Consider the following 16800-nt stretch of genomic DNA (forward strand, 5'->3'; position numbering starts at 1 on the left):
TACTGCATGCCAACATCTCTGTTCTCTCAATTCTCACAGCAAGCCAATGGGGTCACACTATCTTCATTTTAGGATTTTGGAAACTGAAGGTAGGGAAGTTCATTAAATTGAGATGTATAGGTCAAACAGCTAAATAGGTTTTATTTTTATTTATTTATTTTTAAGAGTTATTTATTTATTCAGATTGAGAGAGAGAGAGGCAGAGACACAGGCAGAGGGAGAAGCAGGCTCCATGCACGGAGCCTGGTGTGGGACTTGATCCTGGGTCTCCAGGATCACACCCCGGGCTGCAGGTGGCACTAAACCGCTGAGCCACTGGGGCTGCCCTAAATAGGTTTTAGAGTTGGGATTTGACCCTGCCTGCCTGTGCATCCGAACAAGGTGGGAGGGATAGCTAAGGAGTGGGATGCACCGACCATGTGAGGGAAGAAGAGAAGCTTGGTCTCTTTGTGGGGTGGGAAGGCCAGCAGCTTCCCACATGGAGAGTGCAAGTCCCACGTGGAGGAGAGGACAGTTGTGTGGGTGGGATTAGAGGCAGTCATGGAGACCTTTGAAAACCAGGCAGTTTAGATTTGGTGTGGTAGGGAGGGTCACTAAAGGGTTTTGAACAAGGCAATGACATGATTAAAGTGAATTTGGAGGGGGATTCAGCTGACAGGCAGGTCTAGGATGGGGCAGAGGGAACCTGGAGTCAAGAGGACCACCCAGGCAGATGCTGGGCACTAAGATCCATGGCCCAGTGGCCTGAGGGGCAGAGAGGAGGGGATTGGTAAAGACTGTTCACAAAGGAAAATTGATATGACTTGGTAATAGTCTAAAAGTAGGCCATCAACGATGAAGCCATCAAAGATGACCCCGTGGTCTCGCAGGCTAGTTCTAGGAGGTCGGGATGGGGCACTCGGTTCTATAAAGAGTACCAATGACAGTATTTGATGTTCCATTCATGAGTGATGGACATAGAGCTTAGAACTGCCCATGATGACACCCAGGTGTGTCGGTCATGCGGATATTGGAAATTTTGTTGAGGTTGAATTCAAGTAAATTCTGAGACTAGCTTTGTGGAATGTGAGTGATGAGTCATGGTGATCAGAATCGCATCTTTGATTCCATATCATCTGACGCTTAGCTTCATTGTGCCCCTTTTATAACAACTCTGCCACAAAATGCAGTCTTTGTGAGATCTGAAAACAGGCTTTGTCTTGGTTTGTGGTCTCTCGTTCAGGAGTGAATTTTTCATAGAATGAATAGTGACTCCTCATGTCTCCTCACAGAGGTCAGAGGTGAGCCCACTACACATTATTCAGGCATTTGGAAGTCTGCTGGTGGAATTGTAATTGTTGCCATCTGCTTTCAGCTTTGGGAATGCTTCACTTGCCATCCAGCTCAGGGTCCGAAGGAAGAACTGCCCCTTCTCACACGGAGAGCACAACATCCCGGGGTTCCCTGGCGAGACGAAAGGGGCTCCCAGACGAAGTGACTGTGCACACCCAAGTGGCTGCCACTTGGGTCTTAGGCCAGTTCCCTCTTCCTGCTTTGGAGACTGGAGAAGAGACCACACTCTCCAGGAAGAGGAACACCTCAGGACTGGCGCTCTCCTGGCCACATTTCTCCAGGACACCAGCTTACTCCTCTCCCTTGGAGCCCTCCTCGGGTAAGTGCTCCTACGACGTCATCCAGAATAGAAGTAGTAGATGCCTACAGACCACCAGTAACATCCCTGTCACCAGCGCTGAGGGGAGAAGGCACTAGAGACAAATGTAAAGTATTTGGGGGAAAATGTGTGATCTGCACAACGTATATTCATACTAAAGTCCATCTTTAAAAGGGGTTTTCTTTAACTGCATAAGGAGGAACTTAAGAGTTGGGCTGGTGGCTGCTCTAAGTCCTTGTGTCCACTAACCCCTGCTGGTCCCCTCTTACCCCACGTACACTGAGTGCTGTTGGTGAGTCTCCTTGCATAAGAGGCCATGCTCTGGGGTGAGTGAAATGGAGAGCATGTGTCATTTGATTAGGACATAGGTTTGTGTTTTTTCATCATTGCAAAATTGTTTCTTGCCATGGTGAAGATAACATAGATACACATTTTTCTATGCATTGTTTAAAAAAAAACAAAAACCAAACACCCCACAGTGCTGGTGTTTGCAAGGCAGCAGCAGTGGAGGGCTCGCCTCTCTGCCTCTTTGGCTCCTAGTCATCAGCTAAGGCCCCTACACAGGCATTCCGTTCCAACAAGCCCGTTCTCAGCCCTCTGAGCCTCTGTCTACCCCACCACACTAGGTTATCCAACACCTGACTACCCAGAGGGACTGTGATCCTCTCAGGGACACAAACTGTGTCCATCCCTCTCCCAGGTTCCCTGCCATCCCAGAACCAGGTGCGGTTGGTAAGTGATGGGGATTAGCATGTGCTCCAGTATCAGAGAGCTCCACCAGCCACGGGCCAAAGAAAATGCTGGAAACTCTGCCCGCTTTTTCTCTTCCCTGAGGTTTTTATTCAGAGTCCGTGCATGCTGTGTGTGTTTTCATCCACATGCCTGAAGAAGCAGGACAGAGAGGTCTGGAAATATTCTTGGAATTAGAGGTTAGGTTGCTTCCGAAATTGCCATTTCAAAATTTTGAGAGGTCAGAGGTTCTCAGAGATACTTTGCAAGACTAGGGGTTTGGGTTTAGGTCACCAATGCAAACACTGAATCTGGAGGTCCTTTCCATAATGCCTATTTAAAACAGCCCATTCCTCCTTTAAATACTCTGTATATAGTATCTGCTGACTACTGGGTATGTATATAATTTGTGATTCATGTTTTAAGAGGTTTCCTTTTAAGATCATTCTTAAACATTGGTTAGATTGGACCAAAGCTATGAGCCTTTTTAGTTTCAAAGGTCTGTGTTCAGTGATTTACAACTGACTTTACTAAATGGTAGAAAGGAAGCATTTTCTAGGAAGCTACACTTTGATTCTGGTCAAGGTCATTTAATATTTATAACTTAAACTCAACCCACTACTGTGGCTTATACTTTGAAAATCAGCCTATGTTTCCAACTTTACTGGGCTTGACTCTGTTGTCACCTAGGTTTTTCCACATTTAAAAAATCAGTTGGCCTTCAGGTTCCTTTTAGAACCTTATACTTTTAGGGGTGCCTGGCTCTCACAGTGGGTGGAGCATGCGACTCTTGATCTGAGGGTCATAAGTTCAAACCCCACGTTGGGTGTAGAGACTACTGAAGAATAAAATCTTAAAAACAAACAAACAAACAAAAAAACCAAAACAAACAAACAAAAAAACCCTTATACTTCTAGTTCTGGGAAGAGTTCTGCTGTATCTTTCGACTCCTTGAGTCTTTCACCGAGCATTTCTCTTCCTTTTTGCTGAAGTGGGAATTCTGCGCTAGGTAGAGGCCCACCTCCCTCATCTGAGGCCTGGCTAGCCAGGAGCTCCCTGCTTCCAAAAACTAGGTGCTAGGGCTCTAGGTCCTGTTAAATGACCCATTTGGGTCTAGCGGGCCAGCCTACCCCTCCCTGCGGGGATGCTGAGGGGACATGCACAGAGACCTGAAGCCACACGGGGAACAAAGTTCTGCTTTTACTTTTAAAGCTGGGCTGGTAACTGCTAAACCTGCCAAGAGAGCTCTGGTATACTTTCTACTCCCCTCCCCACCCCCTTAAATCTACATCCCGAGACCTTACTATCTCCGCCTGACCCTGACCACAGGATAGAGGGGCTATCTGCACGCAGGCATGAGCACCAAGAGCCAGCAGGACTTGCCAGAGCAGACCTGGTGGCGCCCCGTCCAGCTGGCACCCTGTGGAAAGGAAGTGAAAAGAGAGTGTGGCAGGGCTGTGTGCTTGACCCTTGGCTACTCCATGCACCAGTAAATGTGACCCAGTGAAAGGCCTGGCACTTCAACCGGTTAGATGAGCTGTGCTGCTCTCAACGTGAGCTTCCCTGGCCCAGGGAGGATGGGGCTCCCTATTAGAAACACAGAAGGGATTAGACCAGATGATCCTCCAGATTCTAGCTCCAGCATCTGTTATTCCAGACACATCCAGCCTTTGTATTCTGTGTCCTTTCACTCCTTGCTCTGCTATAAAGAAACAGGCATGCAGCACCTCATCGGAGGCCTGGCTGGCCAGGAGTTACCTGCTCCCAAAAATAAAGTATATGCTGGGGGATCCCTGGGTGGCGCAGCGGTTTGGCGCCTGCCTTTGGCCCAGGGCGCGATCCTGGAGACTCGGGATCGAATCCCACGTCGGGCTCCCTGCATGGAGCCTGCTTCTCCCTCTGCCTGTGTCTCTGCCTCTCTCTCTCTCTCTGTGACTATCATGAATAAATAAATAAAATCTTTTAAAAAAATAAAATAAAATAAAGTATATGCTGGGACTGTATGCATTAAAGCAGGTAGGGAAAAATAAAATAAATAATAAATAAAATAAAATAAAGCAGGTAGGGGCCCAGACAGCTAAATCAGATTTTATTTTATTTTTTTTAAGATTTTATTTATTTATTCATGAGAGACACAGAGAGAGAGAGAGAGGCAGAGACACAGGCAGAGGGAGAAGCAGGCTCCATGCAGGGAGCCCGACGTAGGACTCGATCCCGGGTCTCCAGGATCATGCCCTGGGCTGAAGGCAGGCCCTAAACCGCTGAGCCACTCAGAGATCCCCTAAATCAGATTTTAAAAAGAGATCAGAAGCAATTTGAAATTATTTTTCTTGCTGCTTTATATCTTTCTCTACTTTCCATATGTTCTGTAATAGCCATGGACTATTTGATCATTGGGGGGAAAGTAAGTAAAGCAGCTAACAGGGAACAAGTTCTCTTCGGGAGGCAGAAAGAGCTACGTTTGTGAACTGGGTGAGAATGGCTACAGTTGAGCACTAAATTTAGCACTGAGCTTCCTGGAAACCAGGGCACAAAGGGAACCTGGGTGGGGCGAGAGATCATTGTCAGATAAAGTAAGCATACAATTTCATCCATAGGCGTGAGCCTTTGGGGGGCAGTGAGTTCTGCAACGACTGTTTATGTAGAGGATGTTGAGAATCGTAATGGAAAATGCCCCCAATTGCTGTTTTGAGGAAATCGTGCTCGTGTTCTTTCAAAGGCGATATTTTATATAGATTCTCAGTAGGAGCTCAGGGTGTCATAATGGATCCCAACCTATGAAAGTATTTCTGTGAGGAGCCGAGCTAATGCGGTCCAGGTAAATTGCTTTGTGGTGATTTCACTTTGTAAAGGAAGAGAGCATAAATAACTTGGGACGGTGTAGATTTAGCATATCTTTCCCAACTATCAGCTGCTTCAGATAGATTTTTGGCAGGTTCTGGACAGCAGTCACGCCAAGGTTGAGCATTCGCTGCATGCCTGAGGTTCCAACATTTTGTGTTGGGATTGGAGAGGGACCCATATACTTTTACCAGATAAGTGGGCATTCTTTCCACCTCCTGTTATAAAGATTAGGGAACTTGGCTTATTTCTGCTCCCAAATGCATGGCCTTCCCATTTTTTAATGGGTGCTTCAGAGGTAGAAATGGGCAAGGGACACCGGTTATTTAAAAACCAGTATCATGGGGGCAGCCCTGGTGGCTCAGCGGTTTAGCACCGCCTTCAGCCCAGGGCCTGATCCTGGAGTCCCGGGATCGAGTCCCACGTCGGGCTCCCTGCATGGGGCCTGCTTCTCCCTCTGCCTGTGTCTCTGCCTCTCTCTCTCTCTCTCTCTCTCTCTCTCTGTCTCTCATGAATAAATAAATAAAATATTTTAAAAAATAAAAAATAAAAACCAATATCACTGGCCCATGGATTAGGAACATGGTAAATTTTTCCCTGCATGTATTTGGCAGAGGGACTAGTGTAAGCGGTGATGATAGGTGAGTTTGACCAGCCATTCTCTCTTTTTGTTAAGAGGCACTACTTGTATAGAAGTATTCACTGCTTCATGACTTTACCGCGAGGATTAAGAGATTACGGATTATCAAGGACTCAGCGCAACGTACAAAGGCATATAGAAGATACGGGCACATCGTACTTGGTCAGCTAATTGTGGCTTTTATTTATTTATTTTTTAAAGATTTTATTTATTTATTCATGAAAGATACAGAGACAGAGAGAGGCAGAGACACAGGCAGGGGGAGAAGCAGGCTCCATGCAGGGAGTCTGATGTGGGACTTGATCCTGGGTCTCCAGGATCACGCCCTGGGCTGAAGGCAGGCACTAAGCCACTGAGCCACTGAGCCGCTGAGCCACCTGGGGCACCCTATGTGTTCCTTTTTTTATGAAAATTCATTTTTATTTAGTTTTGTTTTTAAGTAAGGGTGTGTTTAAGGAGGCTAGAACTCTCTTTTGGGGTCCACCCTATTCTTCTTGTTTCAATTACAAGTTGTGTGGATTGGGCAGCTTGGGTGGCTCAGTGGTTTAGCACCACTTTCGGCCCAGGGTGTGATCCTGGGGTCCCGGGATCGAGTCCCATGTCGGGCTCCCTGCATGGAGCCTGCTTCTCCCTCTGCCTGTGTCTCTGCCTCTTTCTCTCTTTGTGTCTCTCATGAATAAATAAATAAATAATCTTTAAAACAAAAACAAAAGACAAGTTGTGTGGATTGCTTGCATCCTCGTTTTGCTTCCATTAAGGCCCAGCGAGCAGAGCTGCAGGCTGTGTTCTAGGTATAGCTGGTTCCATGGTTTATACGAGAGTAAGAGGAACCTTTGTGTTTCCTATGCTTGCTCACTCTCTAATTATATGTAATATTTATTCGTGCTTCTGTTCACAACTGCCCATAGGACTGGTCTCCAAGGGACCATTTTTTTAAAGATTTTATTTGTCCATTTTAGAGAGAGAGAGAGCGCCCGCAGGGGGAGGGGCAGAGGGAGAAGGAGGGGGAAAGAATCTCAAGCAGACTCTGCACTGAGCATAGAGCCTAATGTGGGACTCGATCTCATGACCCTAAAATCACGACCTGAACCGAAACCGAAGGTTGGACACTCTAACGATGGAGCCACCCAGGCACCCCTTCAAGGGACCATTTATAATGAGAACTTAATTCTTCCCTTTCTGGGTCATAAATAACAGCTTGAAACCTTTCATTATAAAGGTATAGAGCACTTTTTATTATTTTTGGCTTCAAAAGAAAAATGTTTTTTCTTGCCTTTGGATCTTGCCGGCCATGTTTCTTCCCACTCACCATGCTTTCCTGCGGTTTATTCCTGTCTGGAATGAGGACGGCAGTGTGCCCTCCCAAAGGCCAATTCTCAGGATGTTCTCTGGAAAGTTCTTTGGAATGGAAGGGAGCCATCAGCAAGCCACCTGTACTTCTGCATATTTTGATCAAAGTGGCCCACAATTCCGTTTTTGAGGTTCTTGACAATTAGATCAGTGTCTGCCTTCCTTTGCATCAGAATAAGTGTTCCCAGCCTGGAGTCCTGGCTCTCCGAGGGGTCCACTGGGGTAGTACCTAAGCTTGAGAGCTGGTCTCCAAAGCCTAATGAGGCTAACCATAATAATGGGGCCTGTTCGCTTTTGGATGGAATTAACTCGAATCAGTGGGGTAGCATTGAGTATCTCCTCTGACAAGCAGTTCCCTTATTTCTTAAATGCAGTTCCGTTAATGGTCTTTCAAAGCCTCAGGTTTCCATGGCCATGAGGTGGGGAATAGTAAAGATCCCTTGGTGGTGACAAGGCCAGGAATTCTTGCTCTCAGCTAGTGTTGGTCCCACCGGGTCTGCAGAGCCCTGGCCTCCCCAAGGGTGACCTGGGGGCTGGGCTCCTGGAACCGCCTTACTTTTATTCCTTTTTATGTGTGGGTTTTAATCTATAATAGCATTTGAACAAAAGGGTTACGTGGCCAAAGTAAAGCAAAACAAAAACCTGTGCCTTATCACGGTGGCCTATCCCCATATAACCTCTAAGGTGGAATTCCAGAGCAGAAGTTTTTTCCTTCCTCTCTAAAAAGGCAAAGAATGTCTAGAGGCTTTCTCCCATCTTCCTTTCAGCGAGACCAATGCTTTCCATTGTGCTTGGCGAAGGACTTCACGGCTTCTTTGCTTGGCTCTAGGAAAAGCAGAGCCCGTGAAGAGAGAATGTCAGTTGTGTTTACCTGGGGTGCCTGGGCCGGCCTTGGGCTCAGGTCATGATCCCAGGGTCCCTGCTCAGTCGGGAGCCTGCTTCTCCCTCTCCCTCTGCCCCTTCCCTTCTGCTCGTGTACACACACACACACTCTCTCTCTCTCTCTGAAATAAATAAATAAAATCTGGGATCCCTGGGTGGCGCAGCGGTTTGGCGCCTGCCTTTGGCCCAGGGCGCGATCCTGGAGACCCGGGATCGAATCCCACATCAGGCTCCGGTGCATGGAGCCTGCTTCTCCCTCTGCCTGTGTCTCTGCTTCTCTCTCTCTCTCTCTCTCTCTCTCTCTCTGTGACTATCATAAATAAATTTAAAATAAATAAATAAATAAATAAATAAATAAATAAATAAATAAAATCTTTAGGGACGCCTGGCTGGCTCATGGTTGAGTGTCTGCCTTTGGCTCAGGGCATGATCCCGGGGTCCTGGGATCGAATTCCCACATCGGGCCACCTGCATGGAGCCTGCTTCTCCCTCTGCCTGTGTCTCTGCCTCTCTCTGTGTCTCTCATGAATAAATAAACAGACTCCTTAAAAAATATGTATGTCTAGGGGATCCCTGGATGGCTCAGCGGTTTAGCTCCTGCCTTTGGCCCAGGGCGCAATCCTGGAGTCCCAGGATCGAGTCCTGCGTCGGGCTCCCTGCATGGAGCCTGCTTCTCCCTCTGCCTGTGTCTCTGCCTCTCTCTCTGTCTATCATGAATAAATAAAAAATAAAATCTAAAAATATATATATATGTAGCTATGTTAGGTCCACATTACCTAGATTTATCCAACATAATAAGCATTATTTGTGTCTAGATATCTCTCTGATTTTCTTAAACCCTCAAGGAGTCTTAAAGTCTATTTTCTTCCATTTTAGCTACTAGGAGCACAGAGGAGCTCAACGACTCCACTGTTCTCCCGAGTGCTTTGGTGAGTTGGACAGAGAGTGTGCGTGTTGCTGCCACGTTCCCCAGCGGTGTCCCCGGGAGGCTCCAGTCTGTAAGCGTCAGTCTGCAACCTCTGAATGAGACAGAGAGTTTCCCCAAGGACTCGGAAATTGCCACGACTTCACTATCAAACCATTCCTCATCCTTGGAGGCAGAGTTTCAAGGAACCAAGGAGGTCACCAGGAAGCCAGGGGCTGGAGAATCCATTGAGCCATCCACAGAGAATGGATTTGGCCCCATATCTTCAGGGGTCTCAGTGAGATTTTGGCAGAATGATTCCCCAAGTAAGTATTTAATCTTTACTCCATCTATTATGGACATTTAAAAACCCCATTTGGATTGTCTTAAAAGATGGCTTTAAGACCATTCACAATCTCAAAGAAAAAAAAAGATGTGTCCTTAGCTAGCGCCGTCTCCTTTATTTGGTACGCCACATTGTCGCATTTTGATTTTCATCTTATGAGAACATTGGGAAGTTCGTCAGATGGGCATCATGCCTCCTGCTTTTTTATAGATAAGAAACAAAGGTTCAGAGGGTTGAAGGAGTGAGGGCACGGTCATGTGCTTGTCCACAGCAGAGTGGAGGGCTCGGCCTCGGAGCGGGCAGGTTGCCTCTGGCCCCCCGGCAGGACTGTCCTCAGGGCGAGAGACGGCCTGCTCTTTCAGACTGGCTGGCGTTGGTTTCTGTACAGAGCATTCTTCCAAATACAATGTGCAGATATAAATATATTCCTCCAGATTCATGCTTTCAGTATATGCCCTTGAGTTTATTTTTTGTTTGCTACACTTGAAAACTAGAATAACCTTTACTAATAATGGAATTATCTGAGAAGACTGCTTCTGACCCAGCGCTATGTGTAGGCACGTCGCATTTGTTGGGCAAAAATTCTCTTTCCCCTTGACCACTTTTGGGGAAAGACAATAAAACAGCCAAGCCTATAAATTACTCTGCGACTTTGCACTTTGTCTTCAGGGGCTCCCTTCATGGGGTACCTGGGTGGCTCAGTCGGTTAAGTGTCTGCCTTTGGAAGTCCCCAGATTGAGCCCTGTACCCGGCTCCCGGCTCAATGGGGTACCTGCTTCTCCATCTCCCTCTGCCCCCCCCATGCTCTCTCACTCTCGTTCACTCTCTCAAATAAATACATTTTTAAAAATAAATAAATAAATGAAATATAAAAGCTCCCTTCTTGGGGTACCTGGGTGGCTCAGTAGTTGAGCATCTGCCTTTGGCTCAGGGCGTGATCCTGGAGACCCGGGATCGAGTCCCCCGTCGGGCTCCCTGCAGGGAGCCTGCTTCTCCCTCTGCCTGGGTCTCTGCCTCTCTCTCTCTCTCTCTCTCTCTTTCTCTCTCTCTCTGTGTATCTCTATGAATAAATAAAGTATTTTTTTAAAAAAGGTCCTTGCAAAGGGAACCTTTGCTTAGAGAGGACCCCCGTCCCGGTTGTGGGGGCCTCTCTCTCTTTCCCGTCCGGGTCACCACCTTTGTTTCCCTGACCCTCGCAGCCTCGGGAGGGGACCAGCCGGCCAGCAGCTCGGAGGCGGGGAGCGGAAGGCCCGCGGCCCGCACCGAGGCCGTGTCTCAGTCGGACCCGTTGGGCAGAAGCGGAGACAGCGCGGCGCGCCGGGCCTTGACCAGCAGCCACACCGCCGAGGCCGTGAGCGGCGGCTCCACTTCCCAGCCCGCCGCCCCCCTCTCCTCCTCCGGCCCCCGCTCTAGGGGAGGCGACCCGGCGCTGGGCACCAGGAGCCACGCTGGGCCGGCCCCCGAGTCTTTGTCGTCCTCCTCCTCAGAGAGCCTGGCTGCCTCGGCGCCGCGTGACGAGCGCTCCAGTGAGTGTCCCGCGCAGACGTGCAGGGCTGGGGCGGGGGGACACGGGGCCCAGGGAGGCCAGGCCGTGTGGGCAGGGCCGCTCCGGAGGCCCCGCGGTGGCCGGGGTCGTCTCCCGGGAGCCGCTCTCGCCGCCGGCGCCTCCGCACGCGGCTCAGGGACCCCGTCGTGTCCTTGCCTTCCCTGCAGCCCTCCCCACGCCCCCGGTCCTCCCAATCACACAGCTCTGGAAGGTGAAAATACCACCTCCCCACGCGTGCCCTTCTGTGTCTTCGGCTCAGCCTACTGTACCCAGAGCTCATCCCGGCTGTGGCCTGTATCCCTACTTCCTCCCTTCGCATGGCTGAGTACTACTCCGTTGTGTGCACCTGCCACGTTTAGTTTATCCTTTTCTTTTTATTTTTTTAAATATTTACTTATTTGTTCATGAGACACACAGAGAGAGGCAGAGACACAGTCAGAGGGAGAAGCAGGCTCCGTGCGGGGAGCCCAACGCTGGACTCGATCCCGGGACTCCGGGGTCACGCCCTGGGCTGAAGGCGGCGCTAACCGCTGAGCCACCCGGGCTGCCCTAGTTTACCCTTCTATCAGTTATTGCACGTGTGGGGTTTTCCCACTGTTTGTCGATCATGAATAATGCTATTGCGATGTGACTGTGGAAGAGCGTATGTTTGTCATGAAACAGCACCACGTGCGTGGCTGGAGAATATTATGCTTTCTCATGTGTGTGCGTGGAAAGTGCATCATCTGTCTCCTAAACACAAGGATTCGTTTTCCTCCCCCGCGATGTGGGGACTCAGAGTGTTTTCCTTCTCAGATGGGGAGCTTAGGTGCCGTGGCCTTTCCCGTGTGCATCTCCTTAGCACAAGCGCCCTTCAGTCCGTGGTGCGAGCTCCCTTGGTTTGTGCGGGAAATGTGAGCTCAGTGTGAGCGGCTCTTAGGGCTCAGATATAAAGAGCCAGATAAGGAATAGCCCCATTCTCCAAACCGACTCATTGTCAGTTAACCTAATGCTTTCTCTTTGCTCTGAATCACTCGAAGTGGCCTCGTTGTGGCCTCGTTGTGGCCTCGTTGTGGCATGCGGCCTGTCCGAGTTCTTGGCCTGTTCCTTTTTCTGGGTTTGGAGGCAGCTCCTCTGTTTCAGGCCACGATTCTCCACTTTTTCTTAACTCTGTAAGCCTGATGGGGTCGTTTGCCTAAATGCTATTTAAGAGTCTTATAATCTCCCCACCCCAGGGCTCGTCCCCTGTGCCCGGGGAAATCGTGCTCAGACACGCTCAGCCCTTAAGCCTCTCCTGGTGGACTTCCCAAGCCCTTCAGCCTGGTCAGGTCACATCTCTCCCTGCTTCCCAGCTGTCTCAGGGCTGCCCCGGGTCACTGTGTATCCCCGTCCCCACACTCATTCCTGTCAGTTAATGCAAACCTATCATGAAGTGAACTTCCCTAACATGCAGCTTTACCTCTCTTTTACATCAGGGTGTGTCCATGGGATATGGAGAGCTAGTCTGGGGGTGCCTAGCTGGTTCAATCGGTAGAGCACGCGACTCTTGATCTTGGGGTCATGAGTTCAGGCCCCATGTTGGGTGTAGAGGTTATATAAATAAGTAAACTTAAAAAAAGAAAAAAGCTAGTCTGATATGGGAACAGGAATAAGAACCAGGGAAAGAGCTTTTTTTCTTAGGACACCTAAATGGTTCAGTGGTTAAGCTCTGCTTTCAGCCCAGGGTGTGACCCCAGGGTCCCAGGATCGAGTCCCACATCGGGCTCCCTGCACGGAGCCTGCTTCTCCTTCTGCCTGTGTCTCTGCCTCGCTCTCTGTGTCTCTCATGAATAAATAAATCTTTTTTTAAACCAAAAAAAAAAAGAACTTTTTTTCTCATAGAACCAGATTACGAAGTATTTAGGCCAAGAAGAGTTGGACCTCATTTCCATAATTTCTGAGAAGAAGAGTTTATTTGATAATCTAATCTAAGATTCTTTGAGCTCATAGCATAAAACATACACCCAAGAAAGGAGGAAAAGGATATTTATTCATGCGTCACTTGTCCCTATTCCATTCCCACCGAGAAAATAAACAAATACATTAAGGAAACAAAAATCCGGGCACATGGGTGTCTCGGTCAGTTAAGTGTCCAACTCTTGGTTTTGGCTCAGGTCATGATCTTAGGGCCGTGAGATTAAGCACCGGGCGGGGCTCCAGGCTCAGCAGAGAATCTGCTGGAGATTCTCTCTCCCTCTTCATCCCTTTTGCTCCTCCCCCACCACCCCTTGCTTGTACATGTACACTTGTGTGTACTTTCTCCCTCTCTCTCTCAAATAAATAAAATCTAAAAAAAAATATTTTTTAAATCACTTTTTTAAAGATTTTATTTATTCACAAGAGACAGAGAGGCAGAGACACAGGCAGAGGGAGAAGCAGGCTCCTAAAATCTTTTTTAAGGGACGCCTGGATGGCTCAGCGGTTAAGCATCTGCCTTCGGTTCAGCGCGTGATCCTGGGGTCCCAGGATCGAGTCCCACGTCGGGCTCCCTGCACGGAGCCTGCTTCTCCCTCTGCCTGTGTCTCTGCCTCTCTCTCTCTGTGTGTCTCACATGAATAAATAAATAAAATCTTTAAAAATAAATAAATAAAATAAAATCTTTTTTAAAAATTAAAAAAAAAGAAACAAAAATAACACAGAGCAGAAAATAAGCCCATCTTTACCCTCCAACCACTGTGCATTTCTCACTAAGGCATTAAGAGAAAAAAACCGAACACTCTAAAGGAATGATAAGCCCACGTCAGTTCGGGTATTACTGGCCCTATTAGGAGGGAAAAGCCTTCGGAGTGATGGGGTCTCCCTCCTGGGCCTCATCAGAAAGTCGAAAGCCCGGGTGGGGTGGTTAGTCTTTTGCTGAGTGTTCGCTCCGCGCCGCCACCACCGATTCCCCTGCCATAAAGTCCATTATTGTGTATCACCGAGCAGAAATACAGTATTGATCCCGTTCACTGACGTGGTAAACATTCCCATAAATCGAGGTCGGCTGAACGGATGTGGTGCCCTGCGGGGCCTCCTGGGGTTGGGTCGTGACCCGTGTTTGCAGGGAACGACGCATGGTGGTTTCCCACCGGAGTCTCCCGTGCGGCCTGGGACAGCGCAGGGCAGCGACGTCAGGGCAGGGAGCCAGGCCCTTCCCGGGAGCCCGCCCGGTGCCCTCCCACCCACTCCCCCACTGTCCCGTTCAATCCCCTCGTAGCCACCGAGGACGGTGCAGAGCCCGGAGGCAGTTCGGACGTGGAGCAGAGGACGGCGCAGGCCCACCCCCCGCACACGGCTGCCACCTTCACCCGGAACGGGGAGCGCACGCTGCGGTCTCTCGCCAACGCCAGCACGACTTCTGGGGACGTGGGGCGCTCTGCCGTCGTGCCCGGGGAGACCGACGGCGCCACCCCGCAAGGGGACGTGCCCGTGACTGGTGACGCCCGCCTGGTCTCGGGTTCACGGGCGGCCTCGCCAGCCCCGGGAGGTGAGAGGCTCCCTCAGCTCCCCCCCCCCCCCCGGTGTACCCACTGCCTGGAAGGACTGAGATGGCTGTCACCCCAGAAAGTACCTCATAAGCTCCGTCTGAAGGGAACGTGCCAGGTTCTCCTACCCGCCCTACCCCCCCACACCCCCCCACACCCACACGCACGCGCTCGCTAAGCCATGTCTGCCAGGATGCTTGGAATAAAGGAGACCAGCCAGTTGTGGCCAAAGTCAATCTCCTGGGAAAGAAATATCTCATTATCATTATACAGAATGGAAAATTGGGAGGGTTTTCCTTTTTCCATTTAGACATAACAATTGTTCTAGTGGGGTCTTAAGAGCTTTTCAGATACCAATTTGCTTTTATCAAAAAGGGCATGTGGAAGGAATTTGGACCTGTTCCCCATCCTTCTGCCCCGGCCCCCCTCTTATTATTACCATGTCCCCCACCGCCCGCCGCCTTCCCACAGCGGCGCGTCCACAGGGCTCGCCATCCAAAACCACCTCTCCAAAGAGGGCGTCTCGTACGTGTCTGGGAGATTTCTTGTTTCTGACCTTGGTCTTTCCATTTGCAGTCACCGGAGTCAGCGACAGTGGAGTGAGCGGCACGGACACTGAACAGAGGACTTCCGGTGACCACACAGACCACACCTATGTCTCATCCACTTTCACCAAAGGAGAACGGGTGTTGCTTTCCATTATAGACAACAGCTCATCGGCGGACTTACCGGAGAGTTCCACCTCTGCTGCTAGGATCTCCAACTCTTCACACTCAGACCATTCCTCCTCTTCTCAGGCTCAGACTGAAAGAAGTAACGTGTCATCCTATGAAAGGGAGCGTGCTCAGCCCTCCACGGAGTCGCTGGCTCTGAGAACAGCCAACGTCCCATCCTCCACACCCACCGTTAACATGCCAAACACTTTGGTTCTTCTGGACACTGAGGCCAGATCGATGGATGATGACTCTTCTTCTTCTTCTGTTTCTTCTTCTTCAGTTTCTTCTTCTTCTTCAGTTTCTTCTTCTTCTTCTTCTTCTTCTTCTTCTTCTTCTGTTTCTTCTTCAGTTTCTTCTTCTTCTTCTTCTTCTTCTTCTTCTTCTTCTTCTTCTGTTCCTTCTTCTTCTTCTGTTTCTTCTTCTGTTTCTTCTTCTTCTTCTTCTTCTTCTTCTTCTTCTTCTTCTTCTTCTTCAGGACCCCTTTCACCCCTGGCCTCAGTGTCCCAGGCCCATCAATTGTTGTCATCAGTCTTACCATCAATCGGGGCCTCCACCCTTCCACTGCAGTCCACTCCCGAGGCGCCCACACCTATGTCTTCCTCGCCACCACCCTTACCAATATCCCTGACAGCGTCTACCCCTGCGTCACCATCTGCCTCCCAAACAACCCTCCCACCTTCACCTTCTACCCTGGTCCTCCCCAGAACAAGAGACACTCCTGTGACTTCGGTTCAGATGGAGACAGTGGCATTATCTGTGGCAATGCTCCCCAGTACTCAAACGGCAGATCCTAAGAACCAGAGTAACCCATACCATGACAAAGTCATTACAGAGTCAAAGCCACCAAGCCTGGCATCTCTGCCCACAGAGGCCACCGGAGCTGTAACAACGAGGTCTACTTCAGGGCTCCCTATGCCCTCGACCTTAACAGAGTCCTCCACTCTGCAAACCCTTGCAGCCACGAGCACCAGCATCACCCCGACATCTCCAGCATTGACAACCACCGTTCTTGAGACCTCTCGTCCCTTCAGCCCTGCGTCAACCACAGCAGCTCTGATGGCTCACCCCACAACAGTACAGACCACGGCTGAAAAACAGCCCTTGACAACCAGCCCTGAAATTCTGGCACCACGGAGCTCAACAGAAAGTGCCATCACCACAGAAAGGAGCCAGATCCATGTCGATGGTACCAGCCCGTTGACCCCCCTGACCAGCACACCCACATCACTGAAAGGATTGACCCCAGGGCCTGGTATGACCGAAGAGTACAGCCCGGCTTCACATTTCCTCAGAACATCTCCCCAAACCACAGGCGTTTCCACGCTCGAAGTACTGCCTCCTGAATCTACCACCTTTGCTGCTCAGAGCAGCACGCAGCCACCAAAAGCATTGTCATCTCCAGCCTCAGGTAAAAGACAGTCGCACACGCACACTGTGAGCTGCACAGGCTTGGGATTTATGTGAGTGTGTGGCAGGGGCTGCTGTTTGCAATAGGTCAGTGTCTGTGTTGTCGCCTCCTAAGATAATAGCACGTGGACCTCATGTTCTCGCCCGAGTCACGTAACGCTTCCTGAGGAAAGAGGGGAGGATGCCATTGGCTGTGTGCAGTGTCTGTAGATAGTGCCTTTGTAGCTTGTCATGCCCCAAGTTGCAAGAGCCTTCGAAGATGCCTTGAAGTCTTCCGAGGCTGGAGCAGGGCTGCGTTGTAGGATC

General features: G+C 49.7%; 1 protein-coding gene across 1 annotated transcript in view; it reads left to right on the plus strand.

Annotated features, from left to right (window-relative positions):
• The window catches only part of HEG1 (heart development protein with EGF like domains 1), an 86313-nt gene that overhangs the window by 27457 nt on the left and 42056 nt on the right, over positions 1 to 16800 (plus strand). The window contains exons 3-7 of the mRNA XM_072811666.1: positions 1355 to 1651; positions 8970 to 9323; positions 10543 to 10869; positions 14104 to 14373; positions 14948 to 16495. Of these exons, the coding sequence (XP_072667767.1) occupies positions 1355 to 1651; positions 8970 to 9323; positions 10543 to 10869; positions 14104 to 14373; positions 14948 to 16495 (2796 nt within the window). The remainder of the gene's footprint in view (positions 1 to 1354; positions 1652 to 8969; positions 9324 to 10542; positions 10870 to 14103; positions 14374 to 14947; positions 16496 to 16800) is intronic.

This window comes from Canis lupus, chromosome 35 (assembly GCF_048164855.1).
Source record: "Canis lupus baileyi chromosome 35, mCanLup2.hap1, whole genome shotgun sequence".
Lineage (NCBI taxonomy): Eukaryota > Metazoa > Chordata > Mammalia > Carnivora > Canidae > Canis > Canis lupus.